Below are 25,070 nucleotides of genomic sequence, written 5' to 3' on the forward strand. Positions count from 1 at the left end.
GAAACCCCAGGATATAGGAGGGAGGGGCTTCCAGAAGGCACCAGGAGGAGAACTGGAGCTGGGTGCCCTTTTCTCTCCCTTTTATTAAATAACGCCCTGCCATGGCCAACCTAAAGAACAGTCAGCTTAGGATACAAGAGCCTGGCTATCATTCTTCATATTTTTTAAAGGAAGTGTTCTAGGTCAAAGGTATTTGAGTATATGCTTAGACAAGCCTGCAAGCAATAGCATTTCTAAAATTAAAGGCTTGTTCCACCAATAGGTGAATTGATCAACAAAATATGTCATATCTGCACCACAGAATACCACTCAGCAAGAAAAGCAAATGAACTATTGACACATGCATCTACACAGATGAATCTCAAATCGATTATTCTGTGTGAAAGAAGACAGACTAAAAGTAAAATATTGTAGGAACCCGTTTATGTAAAATTCTAGAAAATGCAAGCTAATCTCTAGTGGCAAAAAGCAGGTCAATGGTTGGTTGGGGGCAGGAAGGGGGATGACAAGGCAGCACAGGAAACTTTTGGGGTGATGGGTATGTTAGCTACCTCTAATGTGGTGATATTTTCATGGGTGTATACATATATCAAGACATTAAATCACACACTTTAAATATGTGCAGTTTATTGTATGTCAATAGTAATAAAACTGTTTTAAAAGTTTTGTGTGTTTTTCTTAGGTAAGAGTTTTTAGGGGAAAAAAAACCTACATGTTTAGTTTTAAACATATTACCCAATAAAATATAAAATAAAATATAAAAAATATAAATATATTTTTAAATATAAAAATTCCAATTTAATATAAAATATAAATTATTTTATATTAAAATAATTTATAAAATATAAAAATTCTAGGGTTATTTCAAGGTGGTTAGGAAAAAATAAAAAGGGAAGGACACAGGCTCATCTCCTGAAATGACCACGGAGCCCCTTCTCCTGACTCTCCCCCGCTGCCTCTCAAGGCAACGAAGCCAAAACACAGTGCGCTGTGTGCGGGGTTGTCACAGGCCAGAGAACACATCGGGGAGACTGTCCCGAACCCAGTATCCGTCATCCATGTCCAACTGCATCGGCAGAACTATTCACCCTGTTAGCAGGACCCAGTGCGTCCTCGGTGAGTTGAGACAAAAGAACACATTTAGCAAATGTTACCTTTCTCTCCTTTGGACCCTGGGAACCCTGGGAATCCTCTTCCGGGGACACCTGTAAGATGAGGGGGAGAAGCAGCGTTCATCTTTCCTGAAACAGCTGATCTGCAGGCACAGGACAAAGCAGTAACAACCCTGCACCAATACCCTGGGCCATCTGCACACCACAGAAATTAGTTAATTGTTCCGTGGGAGTAAAATTATATTCCTATAGGTGTCCTCAGATACCCTTGACTGGATACATATAATTTAGTACTTGTTTCCTAAGTACCTTTCAGCTCAGAACCATTATGGTATTTAGCAGAAATAATCTGTACAAATGAGTACTTATTTCCTACTACCATCTGGAGACACACAAATTGCTTTTCTCACACACCCGTTCAACTAACAGCTATTCTCAAGGGAGGTAGGGAGAGCCCGAGACATTTGGAGAAGCAGACACCAGGGAGCCCACAAATGTGAGCAAAGGGCTTCAGGGCAGATTAAAATCAGGGGAGGGGGGGTACGGAGGCATTTTTAAAGAATTCTTTTTATAAGAAAGTGAATGTACACAATATAAATGTAAAGTGCATAGAATGGAAAGTGAACTTAGAAAAGAGACCCACACTGACAGCAACAAATGCCCCTGGAGGCTCCTCCCCACTGACACTGTCCTCCTTCCATCCCCCTGACCCGGGGTAACCCCTTGCTACATACAACCACGTATGCAACTGTCATCCTCTGACCTTGCAGCTAGCACTTTTGCCCCAGATGCATCCCCTATCAGTGACAGGCGCAGGTGCTGGAAACAGCAAGTATCCCCAGGACCGTTTCTCTGCAGAGGGAAATGCTAGGCAGAGAAGCCAGTGGTCTGGGCTTTTTATGTGTATCTCTCACTCACCTCTGTGGAGCTCAAGCAGTTTCAAGGACAGATTTCCATAAGTCTTTGTGAAATAAACAAATAAACACACACACCCCCTTTCTCCTCTCCTCATCCAAGCCCACTCCACTTGTCCCCACTGGCATTGACATGGCTATAAGAAGGAATGGCATGGGTGCCACTCGGTACCCAGCTCCGGCCACTGAGCATGGTCTGTGAGTCTCTGGGAGATGTTTACTCCAGAGAACAGCCCCATTCTGAAGGGTACAGCGGCTGGACATACCTGGCTCGCCCTTCTCTCCCGCCGACCCTGGAATTCCATCATTGCCAGGTTCCCCTTTCTGGCCGGCTGGGCCCGACGTGCCAGGCTGTCCAGGAAGACCTCAAAGAGGAAGTCACATCAGTCAGCGTGGAACCTCTCATAGCACCCTGGTCTGCATGAAAAATGCTACATTCCCAAGCACATCTGGGGTCCCCACGTGTACTCCTGACATCCTCCCATGCTGCTGGTAACCACTGCTCCCCAACCCCCAATGATGGTGAGAGTAGAGAGAAAGTACATCAAACTCTCTTGCCAATCCATGTAAAACTCCTTCTGAACCAACTGGAACTAGCTATCAAACCAGTTCGGAGACTTTGGTTCTAGTTCCTAACTGGTGGCCAGACCCAGAAAAGGCCCTGTAAGGCGCCCAACGCTCAGTGTGTTCACTTGGAAAGTGAAGGGGTGGGCCTGGCGTGGCTCTGGTCACCCAGAGGACACCCAGCCGCATCCTGGGCCATCTGTAAGGGTAACTCCCTGGAAGCTTTGATGTTCCATCTCCTTGGTCATCGCCACGGCCTCTTTGCCATGAGTCCCCAACCGTGTTCTAAAAAGTGGTCTCTACCTTGTTCTCCTTTGACGCCAGGAACACCATCCAATCCCGGGAGGCCTTTGTCACCTTTGCTTCCAGGCAACCCAGGGCTTCCTTAAAAAAAACAACAAAATACCAAAATGTCCATGACTTTGAGTTTTTCTTTGTCGTCTCTGAACCCCAAGCTCGGGAGAAGGCTCCCGCTCACCTACCTGGATAGCCAGCACTTCCTGGTGATCCTTTGGGGCCTGGGGACCCAGGCATGCCTGGGAGCCCACTGTTTCCTTTTTCTCCCTTCTCTCCAGGACTTCCTGGAAAGCCTGCTACCCCTTGATCTCCCTGCAAGTAAAAATCAGGCCCATTAATTTTCTATCTGTCCCTGAACATGAGTCTACAGACACTTTCTGGATAATCCCATACATTTTCGTGCAGTAACTGTTGCATTGCAGGGTTCATTCCCAGTGTCCACACCAAAGAATCAAAGTCCACATCTGAAAACAGGAAAAACTAGAAACCCAGAGCCAAAGAGCCAATTGTCTGTCTCTAATTCTCAAGTTCCTCTTCCCTCTCCGCCTCTCTCTTTTCTTCTCCAGTGACGGCTTGCTGCCCCCTTGCCTCTCCACTGTTTCCAGATTTTTCCTTGGGACAGGGTCATACATAGATGTAGAGAAGAGAAGTAACTTATAATAAATTGAGAAAAATTGTTCTACATTGTGGTTCATGAATGTGCTGAGATACTTCCTAAAGGTCCCCCTGAAGGATTTCCACTGAGATGGACGGGAGGGGCAGTTTCCATTCAGGGTGCTGGTACCTTTGCCCCAGGCTGTCCCGGAATTCCAATGCCAGGCCGGCCTGCCTGCCCTTTCTCCCCTTTTGCTCCTTTCTCTCCAGGTAAGCCAGGGACCCCCTGTGAGCCGGGGATTCCAGGCACGCCTTTTTCTCCAGGTAATCCTATAAACACAAATAGTGGAAATGTAAATGTGTGACAAGCAGGTGCTAATAACAACAACAAAAAAAGCACCTTGACAACCAGCCAAGAATAAGGTAAAAGAACACATATCCCTCCCTTTATTCATCTGTAAATCACCCTGGCAAACTCCAGTCACCCGAAACCATTAAAGCTACACAGGAAAACGTTTCTTCTCTCTTTTAGGGACAGTTGTTTCATAAAAAGAGAAAAGAAAGACCTTAACTACCTAGCTAGCATATTTACTTTCACAATCATATAAAAAGTGGTTTTTATGTTCTATATTCTACAATCAATTCTCACTATCCAAACAAATCAGAGGGGCATGAAGCAGGCTGTGAAAAGTACATGGGTACTTGATTTCGTAATGTATGTGGGTAGCCAAACCTATTTATAAATAAGTGTGACCAGCAACCTAGATGCTTCCTGTCTGGACTTTAGCACCCTGTCTGCATTAGCACCCAGACCAATCCAGAGTCCCAAGCTCTCTGCTTTCCCTCACGCGCCTCCTCTCTGGCTGCTGTCACTGGAGCCAATGCTGATGGCACAGTGTGGAAGTCAGCTCGGGACCGGGGCAGAGGGGCCCACGGAATTCAGCTGAACTACTGTCAAAGGGCTCTAGAGGCATGAGCTTCTTGTGCTGACAACACTGAATAAAAACTAAACATTTCCTGGGGAGATAACAGCCAGCTGGATAATCACTTGGAGATCATCGAAAGTCGATGGTGCACAGCCCATGTTTTGTTATTACATTGTGCTTTTTGTTTTGTAGCAATGGCCACAGTGTCAGCCAAATACCATCCACCCCCAGGCAAGAGACCATAGGGAACTGAAAATGGGCGTTTGTGTAAAAGACACATCTGCCTGGATTATGTCCTCAGTGCAACAGAGCTCATTCTGCAGACTTGCCCACAGCAATGCAGGTGCATGTGCAGGAAGAAGACTCCCTTTCTAAATCCAACGTACCTGGCATGCCCATTCCACCAACCGATCCTTTTGGTCCAGGAAGTCCCGGAGCACCTGGGTTTCCACTTAGGCCTGGATCACCTTTAGGTCCTAGAATAATAAAGAGAAAAACCAAACAGGTTAATGCCTACAAAATGTGCCAGTTAACATTTCCTCATCATGAGCTCTTGCCAAGCTTGTGAACTTGAACTTGACACTCCACTTCGTACCTGGCTGCCCAGGATGCCCTGCTTGGCCGTCCTTTCCAGGAACTCCTGGGGTTCCAGGGTCTCCTCGAGATCCTTTATCACCAATTGGTCCAATTTGTCCTACATAACACACACACACATACACAAATAATGAGGATCCACACCTACATAAAACAGGGCAGTGCTGCAGAGACAGTTTGCTTGATATTATGTGTGGAGAACCAAACAACTGGTTAGGCAAGTCGTTCTATCTCCGTTGTTAAAACCTTCCACCTCATTACCTTTCTCTCCTTGGTCTCCCTTCTCCCCCTTCATGCTGTCCATGTCAATTTTATCCATGGTCCCAGGCTTGCCAGGGAGACCGGTATCTCCTTTATCACCCTTGAAGCCAGGGTCTCCCCTGGGTCCTGAGGAGCCTGGAAAGCCGAGGTCCCCTGTAGAGGAAAGAGGCACCCAGTGGGATGTGACCAAGTATCTCAGAGGCCGTGACAAAGTGTGGCATTCGTTCTGGCTAGTAGAAACAATTGATAAAGAAAGTGTAAAGAACTAACAGACTGTCCAAAAATGGCATTAAAGGGTAAGTGTGACCTTTGGGTCTGAGTTACCTAGAAGATTCTGACCCCAAGTAAATGAACAATAAAGCTATTTTCTACAATTCATTATTTGCTGACAATTCTAATATATGTGACTTTGTTTATTAGTTTAAATAATTTAGATTTTTCTCTTCTTCCTAAATACCTTTATCACTTTCGTTCATGGTGCCCCTCAATTCCACACAAAATAATAGAATAGGAATTTTCCTGTTCTACTAAACTAATCACAATTTTTATGTCTCACATTCAAAGTCAATTTCTTATTTAAAAAATTAATTTGGACCAAGTTCAAATAACAAGACAAGAAATAAAAATTACCACATATAAATTTGCCCAGTTGGTTGATTTGCATCTAAGGATTCCATTCCTATGACCTTGCATGACTGAAGATTCCACCATTTCTCAAAAAAAAAATCTCAACTGTGCCAATAAGGAAAACCTGAAGTGTGTCTCGTCTCTGATATGTTGGCAGAGCACAGACTTTAACTGCACACACACAGTGCACCATGAATTTCTACTGGAAGAGGAATCTTCCAGATCCTTGCTTGATGTTCTTAGCTTCTTTCCTTTGCCTCTTGAGTGAAACGTGATCTATAACCACTTGAGAATTTCCCAGGAGGCATTGAGACACAGACATAAGACAAGCTTTTCTGAAGTTACGAGATCCCTACCTTTTTCACCCGGCAATCCTGGCACGCCCGCTGGTCCTGGAGAGCCAGGCTGCCCCGGGGTCCCCATGACGCCCATCTCTCCCTTGGGACCTGTGGTCAGATGGAAGGACTGTGAACACTGATGACAGATGCTAAGGGTCATGAACACGACAAGGTAAGGTGTTGCGTAAGCATCAGCTTGGAGCAGGAGTTTACAAATCATTTACCTTGAAACCCAGGAAGTCCTGGCGCCCCCTGCTGTCCAGGAAGACCAGGAAGCCCCGACTGTCCCGTTAGGCCGGGAAGCCCTTGACTGCCTTTATCTCCTTTGGGGCCCGGCATGTCCAAGCCTGGGAATCCAGGGAAGCCCTTCTCTCCTTTCAGTCCAGGAGGGCCTGAAGGTGGGTGAAGAGCAAATAGCCATTAGCAGAACTTACAGAGTGCTCTGCAATGCACTTTACTGGGTTTAATTGTTACTTTCTGCAAAAAGTATATGAACCTGCCCACCTTGGAGGTTGAGGTGATTTTCACCTTCCCAGATGGTGGTGTTTGGGGCCATGAGGAAGTCAATGAATAAACAATGTCTCAAGATAAAGTCCTCCTTTCTGCCATCGGTAGTCAGTAATTGCCACTCTAAGCACCACCCAGTCTCTCCGCAGTATATAGACCTAAAACTAGCTTCACTTCAACTGCTTTTTACTGAATGTCTTCCACCATCACTGCCTTAATTCTAGAATTATTATTAGAGGCAAAGGAAACTTCCAAACGAGGACTCAGTTCAAGTCATTTGCAACTTATTAACCCTTCTAAGGAAAGATAAGATATACACACCAGTCATTTTGAATTTGAAAAAGTTATTGACTATACAATGAAGGGGAAGTCTCTTTATCCTGTAAACCGAGCCCAATGGGAAGAAAAGAAAGACATCTGCAACCACATTTAAGCAAACAACCAAACTTATTTGATAAAATGAATTTATGTTTTCCCTTTCGATTCCCAGATTCTGCTAAACCCCCTTCATGGAGACTCTAGCATCAGCTCCTATCCCATTATGAATGTGATTTGGGGAAGAAATAATTCTGGAAGACTGTTACGTCACCTGATGACCCTGGTGGTCCTTGTCTTCCAGGGGGGCCTGCCACTCCAGGGGGACCGATTCCAGGAGCACCTGGAGCTCCTTTGGGACCTTGTAACCCAGGAGGTCCGGGGTCACCTAGATGGGGAAGAAACTGAGTCAACTGCACGTTTCACAGCATTACGTTACCTGCTTGTACAACAAGTCACAATCACAGAAAGCCATCGGCTCTACGTCTTCCAGGATCTTCACGATTCATTCACCAAATACTTACTGAGAACCTAATAGGTGCTCTGGGGACACAAAATATACAGACCCAGTCTTTGCCACAGTCTAGATTTATTTGTAAGAAGTTACCTCTGATTCCCTGAAGGCCGGGGGACCCGACTGCTCCGTGCTCTCCAGGAATGCCTGGACCCCCGATGTTTCCCTTCTCCCCAGGGGTGCCGGGAATGCCGGGAAGCCCTGGCAATCCTTTGTGTCCGGGCAGACCAACTCCAGGCTCTCCCTGGAAATCCCCAAAACACAGAGAAGTGAGTTGACCAGCAAAGCCCATGATTCTATCAAGCCAAGAGCGTAAGTACAGACTGTTAACTGATACTTGTCCGAAGTCACCAAGGCAGCACGTCCAGCCGGGTCTCCAGCCCTCGACGGCTGCCTTGTGTCTGCGGAGCACTGACTCTAACAGTGTGATCGGCAACCAGCTAATAGATATTTTCTTAAGAGAGGGAAAAGTTCCAGGACTGGAACAGGACACCATGTATGTCGTTTTTACTTTAATGAAGGCGTTCACATCACATTAAACATTTAAACTTATTTCATGAGTCAAAGGGCTTTGACAGATACAGATGGTTAATAAAGGAAGTGCCCTGAGGACCCGAGGGCGCTTTCAGAACAGCCCCCCTGCGGGCGCTGGCACAGGCCATTCGAAGCAGTAGGTGGACATTACATTACGGCTGTCACAGTGCCCCTGTGGTGCTGGTGACAACTTCCAGATGAGGACTCTCTGGACAGGAAGGGGCAATGGTGACTTTTCTACACGTCCCAGCAGGAAATTTGCAAAATGGCAGAAACTCAATCCAGGGGATTTTTGAAAAAGCACGATATTTTAAGTCATGAACAAAATCCTTAATTCCAAGACCACTTGGCATTTTTCAAACTTATGAGCCCCGCACGTTTAAGGTGATCCACCTGCTACCTCCACTGACTAATTTTTCAAATCAAGTGCGGGTTAGGATTGTTATATAAAGAAAGATTTCCAAAGCCTTCTCTTCTGTCTTAGCCACACACAGCAGGGACACCATGAAGTTTCTCAGGAAGGCGCTTCCCGGGGTCACTGAGGCACAGCTGCCTCCGTGCACACCTGTCCTCCCGAACAGAAAGGAAACAGGCCAGCAGGGTTCTTCATTGGCCCTTTCTCCCTTTTAGGACCAATGCCTTCCAGCAATTTCACTTCCCTTCCTTATGATCAGAACAGAGAATGATTTAACCAAGGATCTATACTTACTGAGCAGAATTTCAACTGTCAGCAAGTGGGCAGAGGGATGTTTTGGGGCAAGAATAGTCTTGAAGTCCCACGAGCCCAGGGGCTCCTACCCAGGGCCATTGTGCCCCACTGGATGACATTTGGTAATGTCCGGAGATATTTTTGGTGGTCACAACTGGGGGTGGGGTTGGCGTGCTCCTTTGGTATCTGTGTTTAGAAGCCACGGAAGAGGCTGCTAAAGATCCCAAATGTTTGAGGCAGCCCAAAGAATCACTGGACCAGCAAGTCAATAATGCAGAAAGAGGCTGAGAAACCCTGTGCCAGCCCCTCCTGGGGGGCTGGTATGTCTTCTGGACAGTGGCTTTCAAACAGCTTTCCTCTGCGCCCACAATGAGACAGACATGGTACGCTGAGATCCAATCTCCACACAAGTAAGAACATACTCATAAAGCTGAAACAAAGTATTCTCCCCAAACATTTACTGCCACATACTTTGGTATTTTCTACTCTATGCTATTTCATTGAAACAAAACATGCTGATCCCAAATAGCCTGTGAGGTTACTAACCCACACTGCATGTGTCCAATTAATCACAAGGATGGAGGGCACAGCGACCCAGAAAACACTAAGTACCCACCTTTTGGCCAGGCACACCTGGGTTGCCAGGTGAGCCACTAAGTCCTGGGCGACCTGGAGTCCCAGGAGGTCCCACATCTCCAGGTAAGCCATCAACACCTATTGCAAAGAAACAAAATAATAATTAAGGTAACAATGCTATTTCCCACTTTCTTCATTATTTTACACTTGCTCGAATGTAACTGAACTGATCTGAGATGGCCAACCAAAAGGAAGCCCCGTCGAGGTGGTTCTGGGAGGGAGAGGAGACTGCCCTGGTCGTGGCGGTGCCCCCAGGGCCACCTGGGACAGCTCAGGTGCCACGGACCACGTTCAGTGCCTGCTGCCCCTCCTCTCTGTCTCTCACACCAACTCCCCCTTCCTTTTCTTCCATTCGCTTGGAAAGTTTCTTTCCTCTCCTACTCCCTCAAAACAAAACAAACACCTTGGAATTTGCAGATTAAGAAGGGCACTTCAGACCCTTACTACTCCAGTGTGGCCATGCATCAGGAACATCACAGGCGCCCTGCTAGAAATCTGGCCCAGGCCTACTGACCCTCATCCTCACAGGACCCCTCGTGGCTCGGGGACACGTTCAAGTTTAAGAGGCGCTGCTTAAGAACACTGGTTCTCAAATGAGGCTGAACCACACGGGAGGCACATGGCAACATTTACAGACTGGGTCCCAACCCAAAAGTTCTGCCAGGCTTTCTGACAGCTGCCCACATGGCCCTAGTGTGCGGCGAAGTCTGAGAGTCGGTTGACACCCTTCCTGGGGGATGCAGTGGTCCACAACATGCAGTCACTTGCAAGTCTGCAGAAGCACACACCTGAACCCCACCTGCCGTGGGGCTGTTGTGCCAAGGGCCCTGACACCGAGTGGACCTAACCACCCACCAGCACCTGCATCTCAGCTTCGTGAGATGTGGGCAAAGGGCCTCTAATTAAGGAGACCTTTATCAGCTAAACTCTACCTGTCATGATGGCAATGGTCTGGCTCTTATATGGAATACAGTGGGGTTCATGAACATGCAGAAAGCCTCTACACTGGCCCCCATGAATCTGGAGGGTCTCCAAGACCCTTTACAGCTGACAGAAGTGGCCATGTGCACGATGGTTATTCCGTGGCTCCTGGAGGAAACAGGCTGCTCTCTCGTCGTCTGAGAGCAGGGCCTGCAGCCGCGGCAGTGGTGTGATGCATGCCTCTAGACAGGAAGTCAGGAGACTGGAGAAGTCTTTAAACTCAGTTTTGGCCAAAATGGGAAAGACACACCCCCTTATCACACAGCGCCTTCGCAGCCCCGGACGTTTGCAATGGCAAGTCTATAGATCAGGGTCTACCTGAAGGACTAGTCAAATAAGAAAGCAACAGAAAAGGGTGAAATTGTCCTCTTTACTTCCTTGCAATTTTCAGAAGGAAGAACAGCGCCCTGCGGGGACGCCAGCCCATGTAGAGACCTCACCCCCAAGAACGAAGCCCTCTCCTTATTCCCCACAGCTTCCCCTTGACCTCCCCTCTCACTTCAAAACCCAGTCTGGTGTAGGTCCGGCTGGCTGTGTATTTCCTTCACTGACGACAGAGAACTGCCTCCAGGTGGGTTTAAATAAACGTAGCATCTGCCAGCTTCCTGGGCAGCTTCCACTCCCCTAATGTTCCAACTCTTTGCCAACCAAACCACTCGCTGGTGGGCACCAGTTTACCCATGGCCGTGGTGGCTGAAATCTCCATCCTCCATACTGTGCAGCTTGTTGGCAAACCTGCCCTTAACTGCACGGTCACTGACTCGTATAGCGTCTTCACGTCCATCGCCTCTTATTCTTGTAAAATTCAAGTAAAGATGAACAGAGGGAGCACAGCCCTGGTGCTAACCAGCCAGGAGACAAACACCACCAGTGGGGCCCACGCGGGCCGTGGCCAGAGCAATGGTCCCACTCACGGTTGGGTTCTTCTTGCAGGTTTACCTTTGGGGCCTGGAGGCCCTGGAAATCCAATTCCCGGCTTGCCGTCAGCACCCTTCTCTCCGGGGAGGCCGGGCCTTCCCGGGGTTCCAGGGAAACCTCTGTCACCTGTTACAGGCGAGACCAAAGTCAGTGTGAGGAAAACCTGAGAATGTTCCAATTCTATCTCCAGATGAAGTAGGACTCTGAAAGTACCTTGGGGCCCTTGGAAACCTGGGGGACCCGGAAGTCCATCTGCTCCAGGGGGACCAGGTAAAGGCATGACTCTTCCTGCTTCACCCCTGAGACCTGGGGAAAAAGAGCAAGAACAGTGTGAGCCACGGCGTCATGTCCTCTGGGCACACTGGGCACCCGGACAGATGTCTCTGCCTGCACACCTTTGTTTCTTCCCTCTACTTTTCTAGAACCTTTCACAGAGTATTCCTCCTCATCCCGAAATTTATGGCCAAAGTGACCAAGATTTGTTTGATGGGAGAATTCCTTAATGGTCCAAAATAAGAGTCATGAAAAGCTAAACGTCTACCATGACAAAAGGTGAGGTGGCCCCGGGTAAATTCCTACTTAGTCTGTCTCAAAAAGTCAAAACACTTCTACTGTTGTCTCTCATTTCTCAGCCAGTGCTAATTCTGAGTTGCTTTGAGACCGACCTAAATTATCTTCATCTGGCAGTAACTTATCTTCACAGTGTGCTAAATGGGCGAGTATGCATTACTGGTAACAGTGCAGCTGGACAGTTGTGTGCTGTCTCGGATCAGCCAACACATTTTGAGCTACAGAGTGTGGGAAATACCTACAAACTGATCCCAACACACATTTGCTATCAGTTTCACCCCTGAGAACAAGGCTTTTAAGATCATCAGAGTAAACAGAGTTCTGACAGATCAAAGAAGGTCGGGTGACTAATCCAAAGGCTGGGTCTGGGTGGCTAACAGACTCTACAAAATATGGACAGAGATCAACAGCACTGTCAACAGAGCTTCCTCAGGAACCTTCTTCCCCATCCTTCCAGATGTATCTGTATGTGTCCCAGTTGGTTTTTCTGGAGATGGTTTCTGGCCAAGAAGAAGATCTGATTCCTATTTATAGCTCTGCAAGTTTTCAGATCCCACAAGTACAAAGAACAAATAATATGTTGATTCTGGAAGCAAGAGCTGAAGGGAAGTGATCAGAGGTCTCCTTTCTAAGACTAGGCGTCTTTCTAAGTCAAACTCAGTATTTCTCTGTCCCCTAGGACAAAAGAAATGTTTCTTGCTAAACAGAGAACAATTGTCAGTGGAGCCATAATTTGATGCTAAGTAATCAATGTCCTCACAAACAATGAGAATGATAATTATGATGGTACATTAGGATATTAAACTTGGACTTCCATCAAAGACTGGCTAATATTTTCTGGGTCAGAGTGCTCATGAACTCGTATACTATGTCTTAATAAGGAAATAATAGTTCCCAGTGGGAAGAGGAATTGATAAAACTTGGGCTAGATATATGACTGATGACAGAATCACCAAATCTGTGAGCACAAAAGCCATATTTTAATTGCTCCTACAGAGTTCTTGTTGGGTATTTTTATTATCCAGTTACTTAGCTATGTTTTTCAACATTTACTAGTTACACAATTTTAATCACCCAAAGTCCCTTCATTCATTTTTACAGCTTTTAAAACATGTCTTAGGAAAATACACTTCCTCTTCTCCTCTACACCCAAGCCATTCTTGGTCTCTGCTCTTGTCATTCCAGAGTTTTCTAGGGAAAGATATGAATGTTCCATTTCTACCCTAAATCATAATGTTTTGGGAACCTATTGTGTGTAGGACCTGGGGCTTCCTCCTGTGCACTCTTGTACATGAAATAAAGTTTCCTGTGGGAAACCCTCACGTGACCCTTTGTCCACATTCTCTGCCAAACCCTGGACAGTGAGCTCCAGGAGGGCAGGGCCGTGTCTGTCTCACGTATCACTGTCTGATCACCACTTTGCACAGGGCTTGGCACACACAGTCATAGAAAAACCCAGTCAGCCAATGACTGAAACCAACATGGAATTAAATGTCAAGAGGGAAGTTGACACTGCTGTGGAACTGTCAGCAGGCAGGGCACATTGTGTGGGACATCCAGAAGCCAAAATGGACTGGCTGCGTGGGGAAGCGGAAAATAGATGAGAGAAAAACGGGCTTATGTTGGAATCACTTCCACATAAAAAGCTGACTATAGCTGGTAGATAACTATATATTTATTATAAGGAAAGTCATCTATAGATTCAAACTCTTTTCAGCCAGATCCTACACACTACCTGGCCCATCTTCCATATAAACACACAAAGGTATAAAAAGACAAAGAAGGAATTGCCCCGGTCACCCCTGGAAGAACTGAAACCAAATCCACGTCCCGCATCACTGAGCCCAGGATCTTTGTGCATCTTTGTGCTGCACCTGAGGTCCTCGGGCCTCACCTGGCTGGCCTGGGGATCCAGGGCTTCCCGGAAAACCTGCGTGTCCTTTGTCACCAGCGGGGCCAATTGGGCCATATCCTGGAGGCCCAGGAGGGCCAATGTCACCACGACTGCCAGGAAATCCAACTCCTCCGGGGGGGCCACGGTCTCCTTTTAATCCTATTGAACCCTGATGTGAAAAAAGAAAAAGAAACTGCATCAGCAGACATACCAACACTTCTGTCCATGCCACATTTTTTCCACACTCAGTAGTAAATAAGTACCAGGGTTTAACTGGCTTATGCTGTTTATTTACTGTAACCCTTCTACAAAGGTCAACTTGTACTTAATAAATGAAACCAGCAGACTTTTCTCCAGGCTGAGCAATCATCTCCCTCCCTTATCCTACATAAGGAGACACTTCAAAGAGGGAAGTATTTATATCTGGAATCTTCTTTTAAAGGACGACTTGAATGTCATTAACTTGAAATTTCACCACCCTTCCAACATATGAAAGTCTTTTCAGTTCCTCCCAATACATCAGAAGACACTCATCCATTATCATCTAATTATTTAAGTCCACACCATCAACATAGGTTTATAAACTTACGTTTTCCCATGAGCCATGAAATAAGTTCATTGATGACAATGATCATTTAAGTGAAAATATGTAGATACGATACAAATTATTCATTTCTTCATTCTTTGCATACCCATTTGGAAAGTGCATGTTCAAAGTCTGGAAATAAACTTACCGGGGAACCTTTGGGGCCGGGCAGACCTGGATGGCCGTCCCTTCCGGGAGTCCCTGCTCTGCCTGGCATACCAGGCTGTCCTGGAAAACCTGGCTCTCCTTTGTCACCTTTGAGTCGAGTGTCAAAGTAAATCTCGCCAGGCTCTCCCTTGGCTCCTGGCTGGCCCATCAGCCCCGGTGAACCTTGAGGGCCCTACAAGAAGAAAACTTGATGACACCACTGAAGACGTTCATCCATAGAAAGAACTGGGGTGACTGGTCACAGAGTCAACATAAAATCAAGAAGCCACCTCCTTGAAAAATGGTAATGTGTTTAGATCTCCTCATTCGTTTTCTAGAACCTATCCAGTAGCTCTGTGACAAAGCCCTGATCTAACCTCTCTTCTGGTGGAAACATTTACAAAATACTCTTATTAGGTACTGTCAACAGAGACGGGAATACAACAAGGGGAACCATGGTGTGGCACTGGGGACCTGGCTCACAGAACGGCTCTTACGTAACTCTCCTGTCCCTTACAACTGATAAACATTCACGAGAACATTGTAGCAACCGTTGGAGAGCACTGGAGGTGTGACAACCTGGGCCCAGAAACTGGAGAAATGGCTTCTAGGGGCCGATGGCGGTTAAGAGTGGACGAGGGTTGGAAAGTACCATGTTTTCTCTAAGTCTAGTCATTATTGAAATTGTACAGGCTTCTTTTTACGCTTACACTCCAAATTCTAGAGAGAGAAGGATTTCCAGGGCACCAGGGAGTCAGGAAACTCTGGGAAGTGAGCCCTGGGCCAGCTCTAAAATTACTCTGAGCAGTCAGATTAGAATCGACTTGCCCGAGAGACGAACACTGGAACACTTCTCAGTTTCTGGAAAGTTAAATCTGCAAGGAGGGCCCACACCCACGGATGTTTCTCCTCCGGCCACTCAGAGAATTGGGGTTCACGAGGAAAATAGTCAAGGTTTCAAATAATGGCCTTCCTTACTTGTTCTCTTAGGCCTGAGAAAGAAATCTCTTCTGCCTTCTTGCTGACCTGACAGAATTTTAAACTCATCACAATTTATTTCATTTGAATTCTTTCTCATAAATTCCCTCTCAAACGGTTCTTGGATATATGCGAATCACACATATGTGTGTGTGTGTGTAATATATACTTCTCAAAGGGAGGAACTGAAGACAAAAGACATACCAGAATGCATACACTCTTTAGATTTACGAAATGGCTACCACGTGTTATGCGCCTACTATGTACCCATCCATTGCTATGTCACCTCTGATTCTTTTTTTTTTCCTATCCTCACCCAAGGACATTTTTTTGTTTTTGTTCAGATAGAGTGGGAGGAAGAGAGAGAGAGAGAAACACTAACGTGAAAGGGACACATCAAGTGGTTGCCACCCGCACGACCAACCAGGGCCAGGGACAAACTGCAACCGAGGTACACGCCCTTAGCAGGAACCGAACCCGGGTCTCTCTGGACCACAGGCCAATGCTCTGACCGCTGAGCCAAACTGGCCAGGGCTCACCTCTGATTCTTATCCCAACTCTGCAAGGAAAATATTAAAAGCATCGTTTAGCAGATGCGAGAGCTACTACTCAAAGAAGTTTGGTGATATACCCGAGATAACAGAGTCAGCAAGTGCTTATTTCTGGTTGCAAGGCCCGCACTTTACGCCCAGCCGCTCGAGCACCAGAGGGAGGCGTCGCCTCAGAAAGCTGCCCGTTACGTACACGTGGAGACGAGGCTTGCAGAGCTTCAGAGGCCTGCCCGGGTCAAACACATGGCAAGTGTGGGACGAGCCCAAATGGGGCTGAATCACTTTCCTGCCCGCGTTGCTTCCTATGAGCTGACAGGATGCCAGCGAAGGAATGGGCGCAGCTGCTCTTTCCATACCAAACACGGCAGTTACGCTTTCTTAGCGGCACGACCCACACTAGCCAGCGTGCTTCCAAAAGCCCGGAGAGTCAGGAACCAGTCTGCACTGTCGAATATCAGTTAACATTTTAAATTAAACAACATTGGAACTGCCCTGGCCGGTTTGGCTCAGCGGTTATAGCATCGGCCCGCGGACCAAAGAGTCATGGGCTCAATTCCGGCCAAGGGCACGTACTTGTTGTGGTCCGTTCCCGGCTCTGGTCAGGGTGGTGTGGAAGGCAACTAACAGATGTGTCTCTCATATCAATGCTTTTCTCTCTCTCTCCTTCCCCCAGCTCCCTTCCACTCTATCTAAAGATAAATGGAAAAAATATCCTTGGGTGAGGATTAAATAAAAAATAAATAAATAACATTGGAACTTCAGCCACACTAGCCACACTTCATGGACTCAATAGTCACTACTGACCAGTGGCTACCAAACTGGACAGCCCAGACGGAGAACATTTCTATCATGGCAGCAAGTTCTCCTGGGCAGATGTAACTGTTTGGAGCTGGCCCTGAGCTAGAAGCGCCCCTTATAACAGGGGACAGTTCCCTCAGGCCTCCTTGGGAAAGGTAGAAATGCCCACCCTTCTTCCTCTGGTCCCAAGAAAGCAACCGTTGATCTCTACAGCTTCCTGCCAGAAAGTTCAGCAGAGGGTCAAGGAAAATCCATTAGTTAGTTAAAAGGTATTGTGGTATTTCGTAGCTTTTCCCCTTGGGCTAATAGGAGCTCCTGTGCATCCTTAAATCTCAGCTAAAAGTAGACTCCTCTGTGAAGCCTTTCCGACAGGAGCAGCGGCTCACCCCCGTCACTTCCACGCCATGGAGGCGCGCAAGGTTCTCGTTAGAAAAACTGCTGTGTGCATTAGGAGCTTTCGCTTGCACAGTGTCTTTATGCTAATCTCTCAGGGCTTTGAGAGCAGGACCAAGGCTTTCTACCTTTATGTCCTTAATGTCTGCAACTCAGGAGATACTGGGAGAAGTACATGTGAAACTGGCAATATCCACCAATAAACTATAAATACCAATTTAAGAAATGATCATGTATATTTTTCTCAACCTGGAAGCATCATTACGTTACTTTATGGTGATTATTCACAGACCAGAAATACAAAGTTTTCCAATTCTGTGAGCCCAGGGTGAGAAAATATAACTGTTTTAACAACGAAGACCTTGTCCGCTATCATTGAAGGGAGAAATCTAGACTACCCTCGGATATCTCATGGGGTTACTTTGCCACAGAACTCTTAGTCCTAAGTGATTCAAAGATCTTTTGATCCACGTCCCTTAAGATAAATATGGAAGAATCGAACACCGCCTCGGAAACTTAGCGCTGGCTGCACAAAGCGGGGGAGATCCGACAACTGCTCCGTCTGCTTCTAGATGGTGCCGCGTGGGAAAGACCGGGCGGGGTTCCTTTCAATTCCCCGCTCCCAGCAACCACAGAACCTGCCCAGGCAACCTGCCCTCCCACCCCCGTCAGGAGCCAGACCCCGTGATCTGTCTTTCTTCTTTCTTTCCCAAAATCAAACACTTGGCTTTCAAAAGAACATGTCGCAGAAGGGCTATCTACATCAAATGAAAAACCAGAGCACTTCATCCCGTTCTCATTGTAATCTGCTTCCGGGGGTGCCCCACGGGCCACGGGTACCCGTTAGCCTCCAGCCAAATTCCAAATAAGAACCACACTTTCGAGCTAGCTGAACTGTGTAGTTATGCTAGAGCTTCAAATAAAAGGAAAATTATCATCTTCTCAATTAAATTATTTACCCATAAAACAATTTTGAGACATTTTTTTTCCCTCTACAGAAAGCAGCTCCTGGTGCAGAAGGGCATGGGGATTAAAACTTGTGTGGTATGTCTTCATTTTTCTCATCAGGGCGTCTACTCAACCACCCTTCTGTCTCCTCTCCTTCCCCTTCATCCCTTTCCGTTAGATTTGAGGCCGGAGACATGGGTGTCTGGACTGGGTTTCAGGCACAGTGGTGGCAGGAAGGATTCCAGAAAGGCCAAACAGATAAAGACTGTGTCCAGAGGTTAAAAGACTCCTTTACTGCCTCCTTCAAAGTCCTTCCATCTCTGATTGCCACCGCAGTCTGTGCTTCCCAGCTATGCGACGTCTAATGCATTCAGAAATATTTTAAACTGCAACTTCTAACTTATCTCCCCAGGCCCAGCGAAGTTCTGGAAAGCGAGAGCTCAAGCTCTGACTTCAAAAGGAGAAAATTATTGCTGAATTCCAGCTGTTTCCGTCCCATTTCAACTCGCTTTTGCCCTGACCTGCCTTTATAGAAGCATCCAGTAATATTTTTTAAAATTACCAAATGTTAAAGAGCTGCAACAAAAAAGAATAGGGCTAAAGATGTGAGGTTCGATTTATGACCAAAGGAAAAAGAAAAAGGAAACTGGAATAAAAGTCATTGTAGAAACTGGTTCATGCTTACAGAACTTCCAAGAACCAAGACAATATGAAGAGAACAATGTCCTAAGGTTGCAAAGCTTTATAGATAAAGCTGATTATTTGAAATAAAATATCCTTCCATATTTAAGATTATTACTATTCGATTCAATTGCTTCTTTTAAAACTAAGTAGAAAAGCTAAGCTGGTATTTTGATTAACTGAAAGGTTTCGTGTTCATATGATCAGGATATTTCACTTATAAATATGAAAAAGCAACGTTACAACCGAGGTTGGGGATGGAAATTTTTAAAATACAAACCTGCTAGAAGAAGAAGAATGAAAATGTTTCAAATTCCTAGAAGGAAATAGGTCAGTTTTCCTCTCTAGAAACGAAGGGTGTTAAACTGACCCATGAACGTTAGTTTTTAAATGACTTGGTGTGATAAGCGGTGATTGTGCAGAAGGACAGTTCAACGATCCTGTGGGAAAGGGACACACCAGCATTCGGCCCCACGTGGACACAGGTTAAGTGGCAACTGAATTCTGCCCAGGTGAGAAGAAAGGCAGTTGAAAGGCGGATGCTGGATTCCAACAGCCCTGCTCCTTCTCAGGTGAATGAGTGAAGAAGGACGCAGGGAGTAGTTCTAGACTGCTGGACAAAGAGACACTTTTACCAGCTCCCGAATAAGGCAGAGGTTGTGTTGTAAATGCAAAAATATACACCTGTGTTGGTTTGCTTGGTGGCAACTTCTAATATAGATATGAACTCAGAAAGCTTACTTACAGGCAATCCTTCCAGACCATCCCTGCCAGGATGACCTTTTTCACCCTTGGCCCCTGGCCTTCCCGGGACACCTTTCATAAGAGACAGAGAAAAATTACAGCACATTATTGATGAGACCCTTTCTAATAACTCAAGAGCTTTGTAATATTTTTGAGATTCAAAAGAACAAACAAAAAGTTTCAAAGTACAAAGGTCTTTATACAAAATGAATGATGTTTGAAGAACCTCAAGAAAGTAATCATGAAAATGCTTGAGATGGGCTCACAAAGAAAAAAGTGACCCCCAGTGCACACAAGTAACACTGCAGAGGGATGGCTACGCATCCCCCCATCACACCCCAGACCACTTCGAGCAAGAACACTCAGTTCACTTCTTTTGGAGATAATGAAATTTGCAGGGCTGAATGAACCATATGTTGCTATCTTTTTATTAGGACGTTTTAATGATACTGAATTTATAGGCCATCTGAAAAATTCTCAACCAAGTGGACAAATCCTGAAAGTATGGCATAACATTCTCATTATACACTTTAGCTTTGAATGCAGAAAATTAGGTCTCTCGTGGAGTAAGATACATTTCATGAAGGTTGCAACTCATTGAAGCAAATTCTGACCTGGTCCCTTTCACACTGAGGTCTCACCTATTTCTCCTGGTGGTCCCTGTGGCCCGGGGGGTCCACGAAGTCCTTCTGTGTCACAGGCAAGGCAACCCTCTCCTTTCTGACCTAAAAAAAAGGAAACACATGGGAACTTTTATATAACAGATGAACAGAAGTCTCTGCAGTATAGTGACAGAATAGAAAAGGACAAAGAAGGCTTGTACTCAAATGCATGTTTTCTCAATTATCTAACCCCTGCTCCAGATGTCTGTTAACCTGCCGTGTGTCCCTGTCATTGGGCACACTTCGCAGGTAACCACTTTCAGTGAGTCACTAACCACGGATCCAGAACTCAGTTTTGCCTATCAGCCTGAAAAGCTTTGACCGCTATAATTTTGTCTCTCAATCTATAACTTTCCATCATTTTAAAATATTTGTTAGCAAACTGTACCTATAGCTCCTGCACTTAAACCCATGTAACAGGCTGACAGGTGATCACCAGGAATAAGCAGCCACGGAAGCAAGAACAAATATCTGACCCGACACTGAAATGAGAAAGTCGAGGGACCACAGCAGAGAAACATGGAAGGAAACGCCTTCCTTTGGAAATGCTAACATCTCACGTCTTGATTTTCAAACTACACTAAAAGGCCTCAGGGTGCTTTATTTTTTATTTTTTATTTTTTTTATATCCTCACCCAAGGACATTTTTCCACTTTTTGTTCAGGTAGAGTGGGAGGGAGAGAGAGGAAGGGAGAGAGAGAGAGAAACATCGACGTGAAGGGACACATCGAGTGGCCGCCACCCGCACGACCAACCAGGGCCGGGGACAAACTGCAACCGAGGTACGTGCCCTTAGCGGGAACCGAACCCGGGTCTCTCTGGACCACAGGCCGACGCTCCAACTGCTGAGCCAAACTGGCCAGGGCCTGAGGGTGCTTTAGACACACCTGTGTCCTGAACCCTAAAACATCTGGTTTCTAGGCACGAATCAGGCTTAACGTAGAGCAGAGTGCGCGTGGAGACGCCCGTGCCTGAAAGGCAGAGGCTGGTCCGCGTCACCCTGCGCCCGCACCCTGACGGGCGCCCCGGGCACAGGCACTGCTGCTGCACCTTCTCCAGCAGGCCCCACTGCCAGGAACAGGAAAGGACCCCTGCGGGCAGCCTCACGTGCCTGACTCTGGGCAATGTACACAGAAGTGCAAGTCTATTTACCACCCAGCTGAGTTCTGGGTGCTCTGGGGTTCCGTGGCGTCTGCCTGAGTCTGGGAGCAGGTGGGAGAGGTGCTAGCCCTGCAGTCCGGGCAGGCTGCTGGGTCCCTAGCAGGAGCATGAGGAAACAGGAAGAGGCTGCTCTTAGGATTCAGGAGACGGACCAAAAAATCTCAGTACAAAGAACCTTCTGACCATAGGCTGTGTCATAAAATGTAACAGCCCATCCCAGAAAGTACTAAATACCTGGTAACGAGAGAGATTCCTTGACAAACGACAGTCTGACTGGTAGCACCCCCACCCTGCTCCAGTGACTTCCAAGATCGCTTCCATCTATGGATCTGTAACTTGCATAGCTATCAACATTCTAAGATGTAGCTGAAACTGTTCTCCATGAAGCATTTGTGTTTTAGACTTCTGAAGAGCAAAGATTCTTAGCAATATAAAGCCAAAAACGGTACACAATGGTGTAGATTTCAGGGTCCGGCCCCTATCTGTTCTACCCTTGGGTACGAAGAGACATAAATATTGGAATACCCTTGTTTATTGCACTCTGGCATAGGACTGCTGGTGCAGCGATTACCCACTCTGTTTCCAAGATTGTGAAGGAATCAGGATGTGTCCTCTGTTGGTGTTACAGCAAAAACTTGAACAGAATAAAGATAAAATGAGAGCACTGGGTGGAGTCCGCTGATCCATGAGCAGACTCGCTCACAGCGATTATGTGCACATGGCTTGGAAGGGTGGTGCGCATTCCCCATATGCATGTGTAACTTGGCTTGAAAGAAGCACGTGCCTTCTTCGAGAAGGGTGCTCTCAAACTCTGAACTGAAAGATCGCACCTAGACATCCCTCCGAGAGGTCACCCTGCTGGCACGGACAGCAGGACCTATCTTCTCAGTGCCTCCTAGGGGAGAGCTGTCTCCCCAAATCCCAACAACAAGGCGATCCCAGCAGAGTTGGGAGTTCCAAATAAAGGGAGAACACACCCACGACCACCCAAAGCCAATAGGTATGTAGACCAGTATTAGAGGCCCAAGCATTATCATCTTTATTTTTAATTTATTTATTAATCTCTTACCTTTCTCTCCGACTTCACCCAACAATCCAGGCTGCCCTGGAATTCCGGGGGGACCCCGATCACCGATTGGTCCAGGCTGGCATTCCACAATTCCATCTGAAACGGATTTTTAAAGTTATAGGATCATGCCTACCTAACCCTCTGTAATTCAACCTGTATTATAAAACCAAACTATTTTAGGTTATTTGATACGTATTAGAAATCCAGTTTTAGTTTGCTTACAAAGATGCCCAGGACACGCAACCTTCCTCCACAACACAAGCCATCACTTTGGAAATTTCTGCCTCACGATAAGCATATTTCCTTAGCCCTGTCCTGTATTTTATTTCATTCTTATCTCGCAAAGTACACACCATCATCTTTATTTCACAGATTAAGGAACGGGGGCTACAAACGTTGGGTGGTTTCTCCACCGTCATACTTCTGTGAAGTCAAAGCGAAGACTTGAACCATTGCATTCCTTACTTTTCCTAAGCAAATTTATAGCAACATAACTGTTATTTTATACATGTAGACTGCCCCTGGGAAATGCCTCTAACGGGTCACTCCCAGTCATTTCGGAGCCTCGTTTACGTGAAGAGGTATGGAAATGAACTGCGTTAAGGCAGACGCCATCTGTTGAAGGGTCACATGCACGCTGTGATCCTATACTTCCTTCGCCAACATCTTTGAAGAACAATGACAGAGTAGCTTAACCTACAGCTTCTGCCAGGGCATCCCCGTCACGACCGTAGTCCAACATTCCTGAGTCCGAGCTCCTGTCTCCCTCTGCCAGCCCCCCACACTGTCTTCTCATCAGGACGGAGGAAGGACAAGGAGAGAGGCCCCGCAGTCACCCTGCTCTCTGCCGTGGCTCCCAAGCACGAGGGCCCAAAAACAGGCCCAAACCCCCCTCGTTTATGACTTTGCATAGGGCTCCGAGGAAAAGGTCAGTTTTAAATGTCTACAAATGGGAGTTGGGGAAGGAAGCATGCCGGCTTTGTTTGCTGGTCGCTTGCTTCTGTTTTCCTGGGAGCTTCTCTCGGTGAAACTTAGGCCCAAGGAGGCCCGAGCGGACGATGACGCCATCACAGGTCCGCGGGCTCCTCGGGCTCTTTCCCCACCTGGCTCACTGACCCGCTGGCCTCGAACCAAGTGGAGTCCATTTGTATGCTTCCAAGGGCAGTCCCCAAATTCCTTGACTAGCGCTCTCAGGCCTGCAAGCTGAGGGTACATGAACCCCCTGATTCTGGAAACATAGCCTCAAATATTGACAGACATACAATCACTGTTTTTCTTTTCCAGAACACACCCCTGCTGGCCTCAACTCAACCAGATTCCCTTCGCGTCCCTGGTAAGAAAGCAACCTTCTACCCTCAGAAAAAATAACTTAAAATAATTTTAAGTCTAAAGCCAGAATGTCATGATCATATCTGAGGAGTTCTAAAGCGTGGGTTCGAATTCAGCATTTACACTGCCTGGTCAGTGAGGGCCGCTGCGTCAGGCCCAGGGCGGGCTGCCACCATGGGACGGGAACTCGGGCAGAATCAGGAGTAAAAACCTCTACACTACGCGATGGGCAGGTCCCAGGGTGGCACTTCATCTTCAGATGTAGCCTCTTTAACATACACTGCAAATCTGAATAAAAACCTCATTTAGAAATCATCTATTGCCCTGGCCGGTTTGGCTCAGCGGTTAGAGCGTCCGCCTGCGGTCCAGAGAAATCATCTATTAATGCTCTATGATTGTGAATCACTTATTTTACATAGAAAAAGAAAATTTTCTTTTTTACCAACCCGGAAAATTGGGATGGTAGATATTACAATGTATTCAGCTGTTATAGCCTACTCAATTAACAGTAGTGGAAAATTCATATCTTTATATGAAATTTGTTCATATTTCAGTACTGGCACAATTACAAATATATATATAAATCCCTGATTTCTCCATTGCTCCCTTAACCCTTAATGTCCTTTGCCAATCACTACTTAAAATTACAACCCCATGACAGCCCTAGCCAGATGGCTAAAGCTAAGTTGGTTGGAGCATCATTCCCTATATCAAAGGTTGCTGGTTCAATTTCCGGTCAGGGCACATACCTAGGTTTTGGGATCAATCCCCAGTTATAGTGCATATGGGAGGCAACCAATCAATGCCCCCCCCCTTTCTCTCTCTAAAAATCAATAAACATATCCTCAGGCGAGATTTTTAAAAAATTACAACCCTAGGCCCACCTCACCTCACCCCTAGTACCCCATATCACCTGTCCCTGCTTATTGTTACCCTGCATGTATCATCTCCTCCATACCACCCACCTTACTTATTTGATTTACACCCCCCCCACAGAATGCATGCTCCGGAGGGCAGGACTGTCCTGTGCGTTCTGTCACTGCCCCTGGGACAGAGCCTGGCCTATCGAAGGCACTCCAACACACTCCAACAAGTGACCCGAAGGCCCTTTTCACGCCCCAAACTCTCAGACACGTAAGGCAAAAGTGACTTTGGATTGAGTGCCTCTAGGCCTTGAATATTTCATCTTCATCCTCCACATTTCACAAAACCACGAAA

At 46.5% G+C, this 25,070-nt stretch overlaps 1 protein-coding gene across 1 annotated transcript in view; it reads right to left on the reverse strand.

Annotated features, from left to right (window-relative positions):
* The window catches only part of COL4A1 (collagen type IV alpha 1 chain), a 146,140-nt gene that overhangs the window by 16,944 nt on the left and 104,126 nt on the right, over positions 1 to 25,070 (reverse strand). Inside the window, exons 22-41 of the mRNA XM_036250137.1 lie at positions 22,524 to 22,619; positions 20,273 to 20,356; positions 19,633 to 19,703; positions 14,540 to 14,731; positions 13,806 to 13,974; positions 11,555 to 11,647; positions 11,363 to 11,467; positions 9,423 to 9,520; positions 7,657 to 7,807; positions 7,324 to 7,437; positions 6,452 to 6,619; positions 6,246 to 6,335; positions 5,263 to 5,415; positions 5,003 to 5,101; positions 4,794 to 4,883; positions 3,672 to 3,811; positions 3,073 to 3,199; positions 2,894 to 2,974; positions 2,293 to 2,391; positions 1,155 to 1,205 (exon numbers count right to left, since the gene is read on the reverse strand). Coding sequence (XP_036106030.1) covers positions 1,155 to 1,205; positions 2,293 to 2,391; positions 2,894 to 2,974; positions 3,073 to 3,199; positions 3,672 to 3,811; positions 4,794 to 4,883; positions 5,003 to 5,101; positions 5,263 to 5,415; positions 6,246 to 6,335; positions 6,452 to 6,619; positions 7,324 to 7,437; positions 7,657 to 7,807; positions 9,423 to 9,520; positions 11,363 to 11,467; positions 11,555 to 11,647; positions 13,806 to 13,974; positions 14,540 to 14,731; positions 19,633 to 19,703; positions 20,273 to 20,356; positions 22,524 to 22,619 — 2,271 coding nt within the window. The remainder of the gene's footprint in view (positions 1 to 1,154; positions 1,206 to 2,292; positions 2,392 to 2,893; positions 2,975 to 3,072; positions 3,200 to 3,671; positions 3,812 to 4,793; positions 4,884 to 5,002; positions 5,102 to 5,262; positions 5,416 to 6,245; positions 6,336 to 6,451; positions 6,620 to 7,323; positions 7,438 to 7,656; positions 7,808 to 9,422; positions 9,521 to 11,362; positions 11,468 to 11,554; positions 11,648 to 13,805; positions 13,975 to 14,539; positions 14,732 to 19,632; positions 19,704 to 20,272; positions 20,357 to 22,523; positions 22,620 to 25,070) is intronic.

Source organism: Molossus molossus, unplaced genomic scaffold (genome assembly GCF_014108415.1).
Source record: "Molossus molossus isolate mMolMol1 unplaced genomic scaffold, mMolMol1.p scaffold_m16_p_9, whole genome shotgun sequence".
In the NCBI taxonomy this organism is placed as follows: domain Eukaryota; kingdom Metazoa; phylum Chordata; class Mammalia; order Chiroptera; family Molossidae; genus Molossus; species Molossus molossus.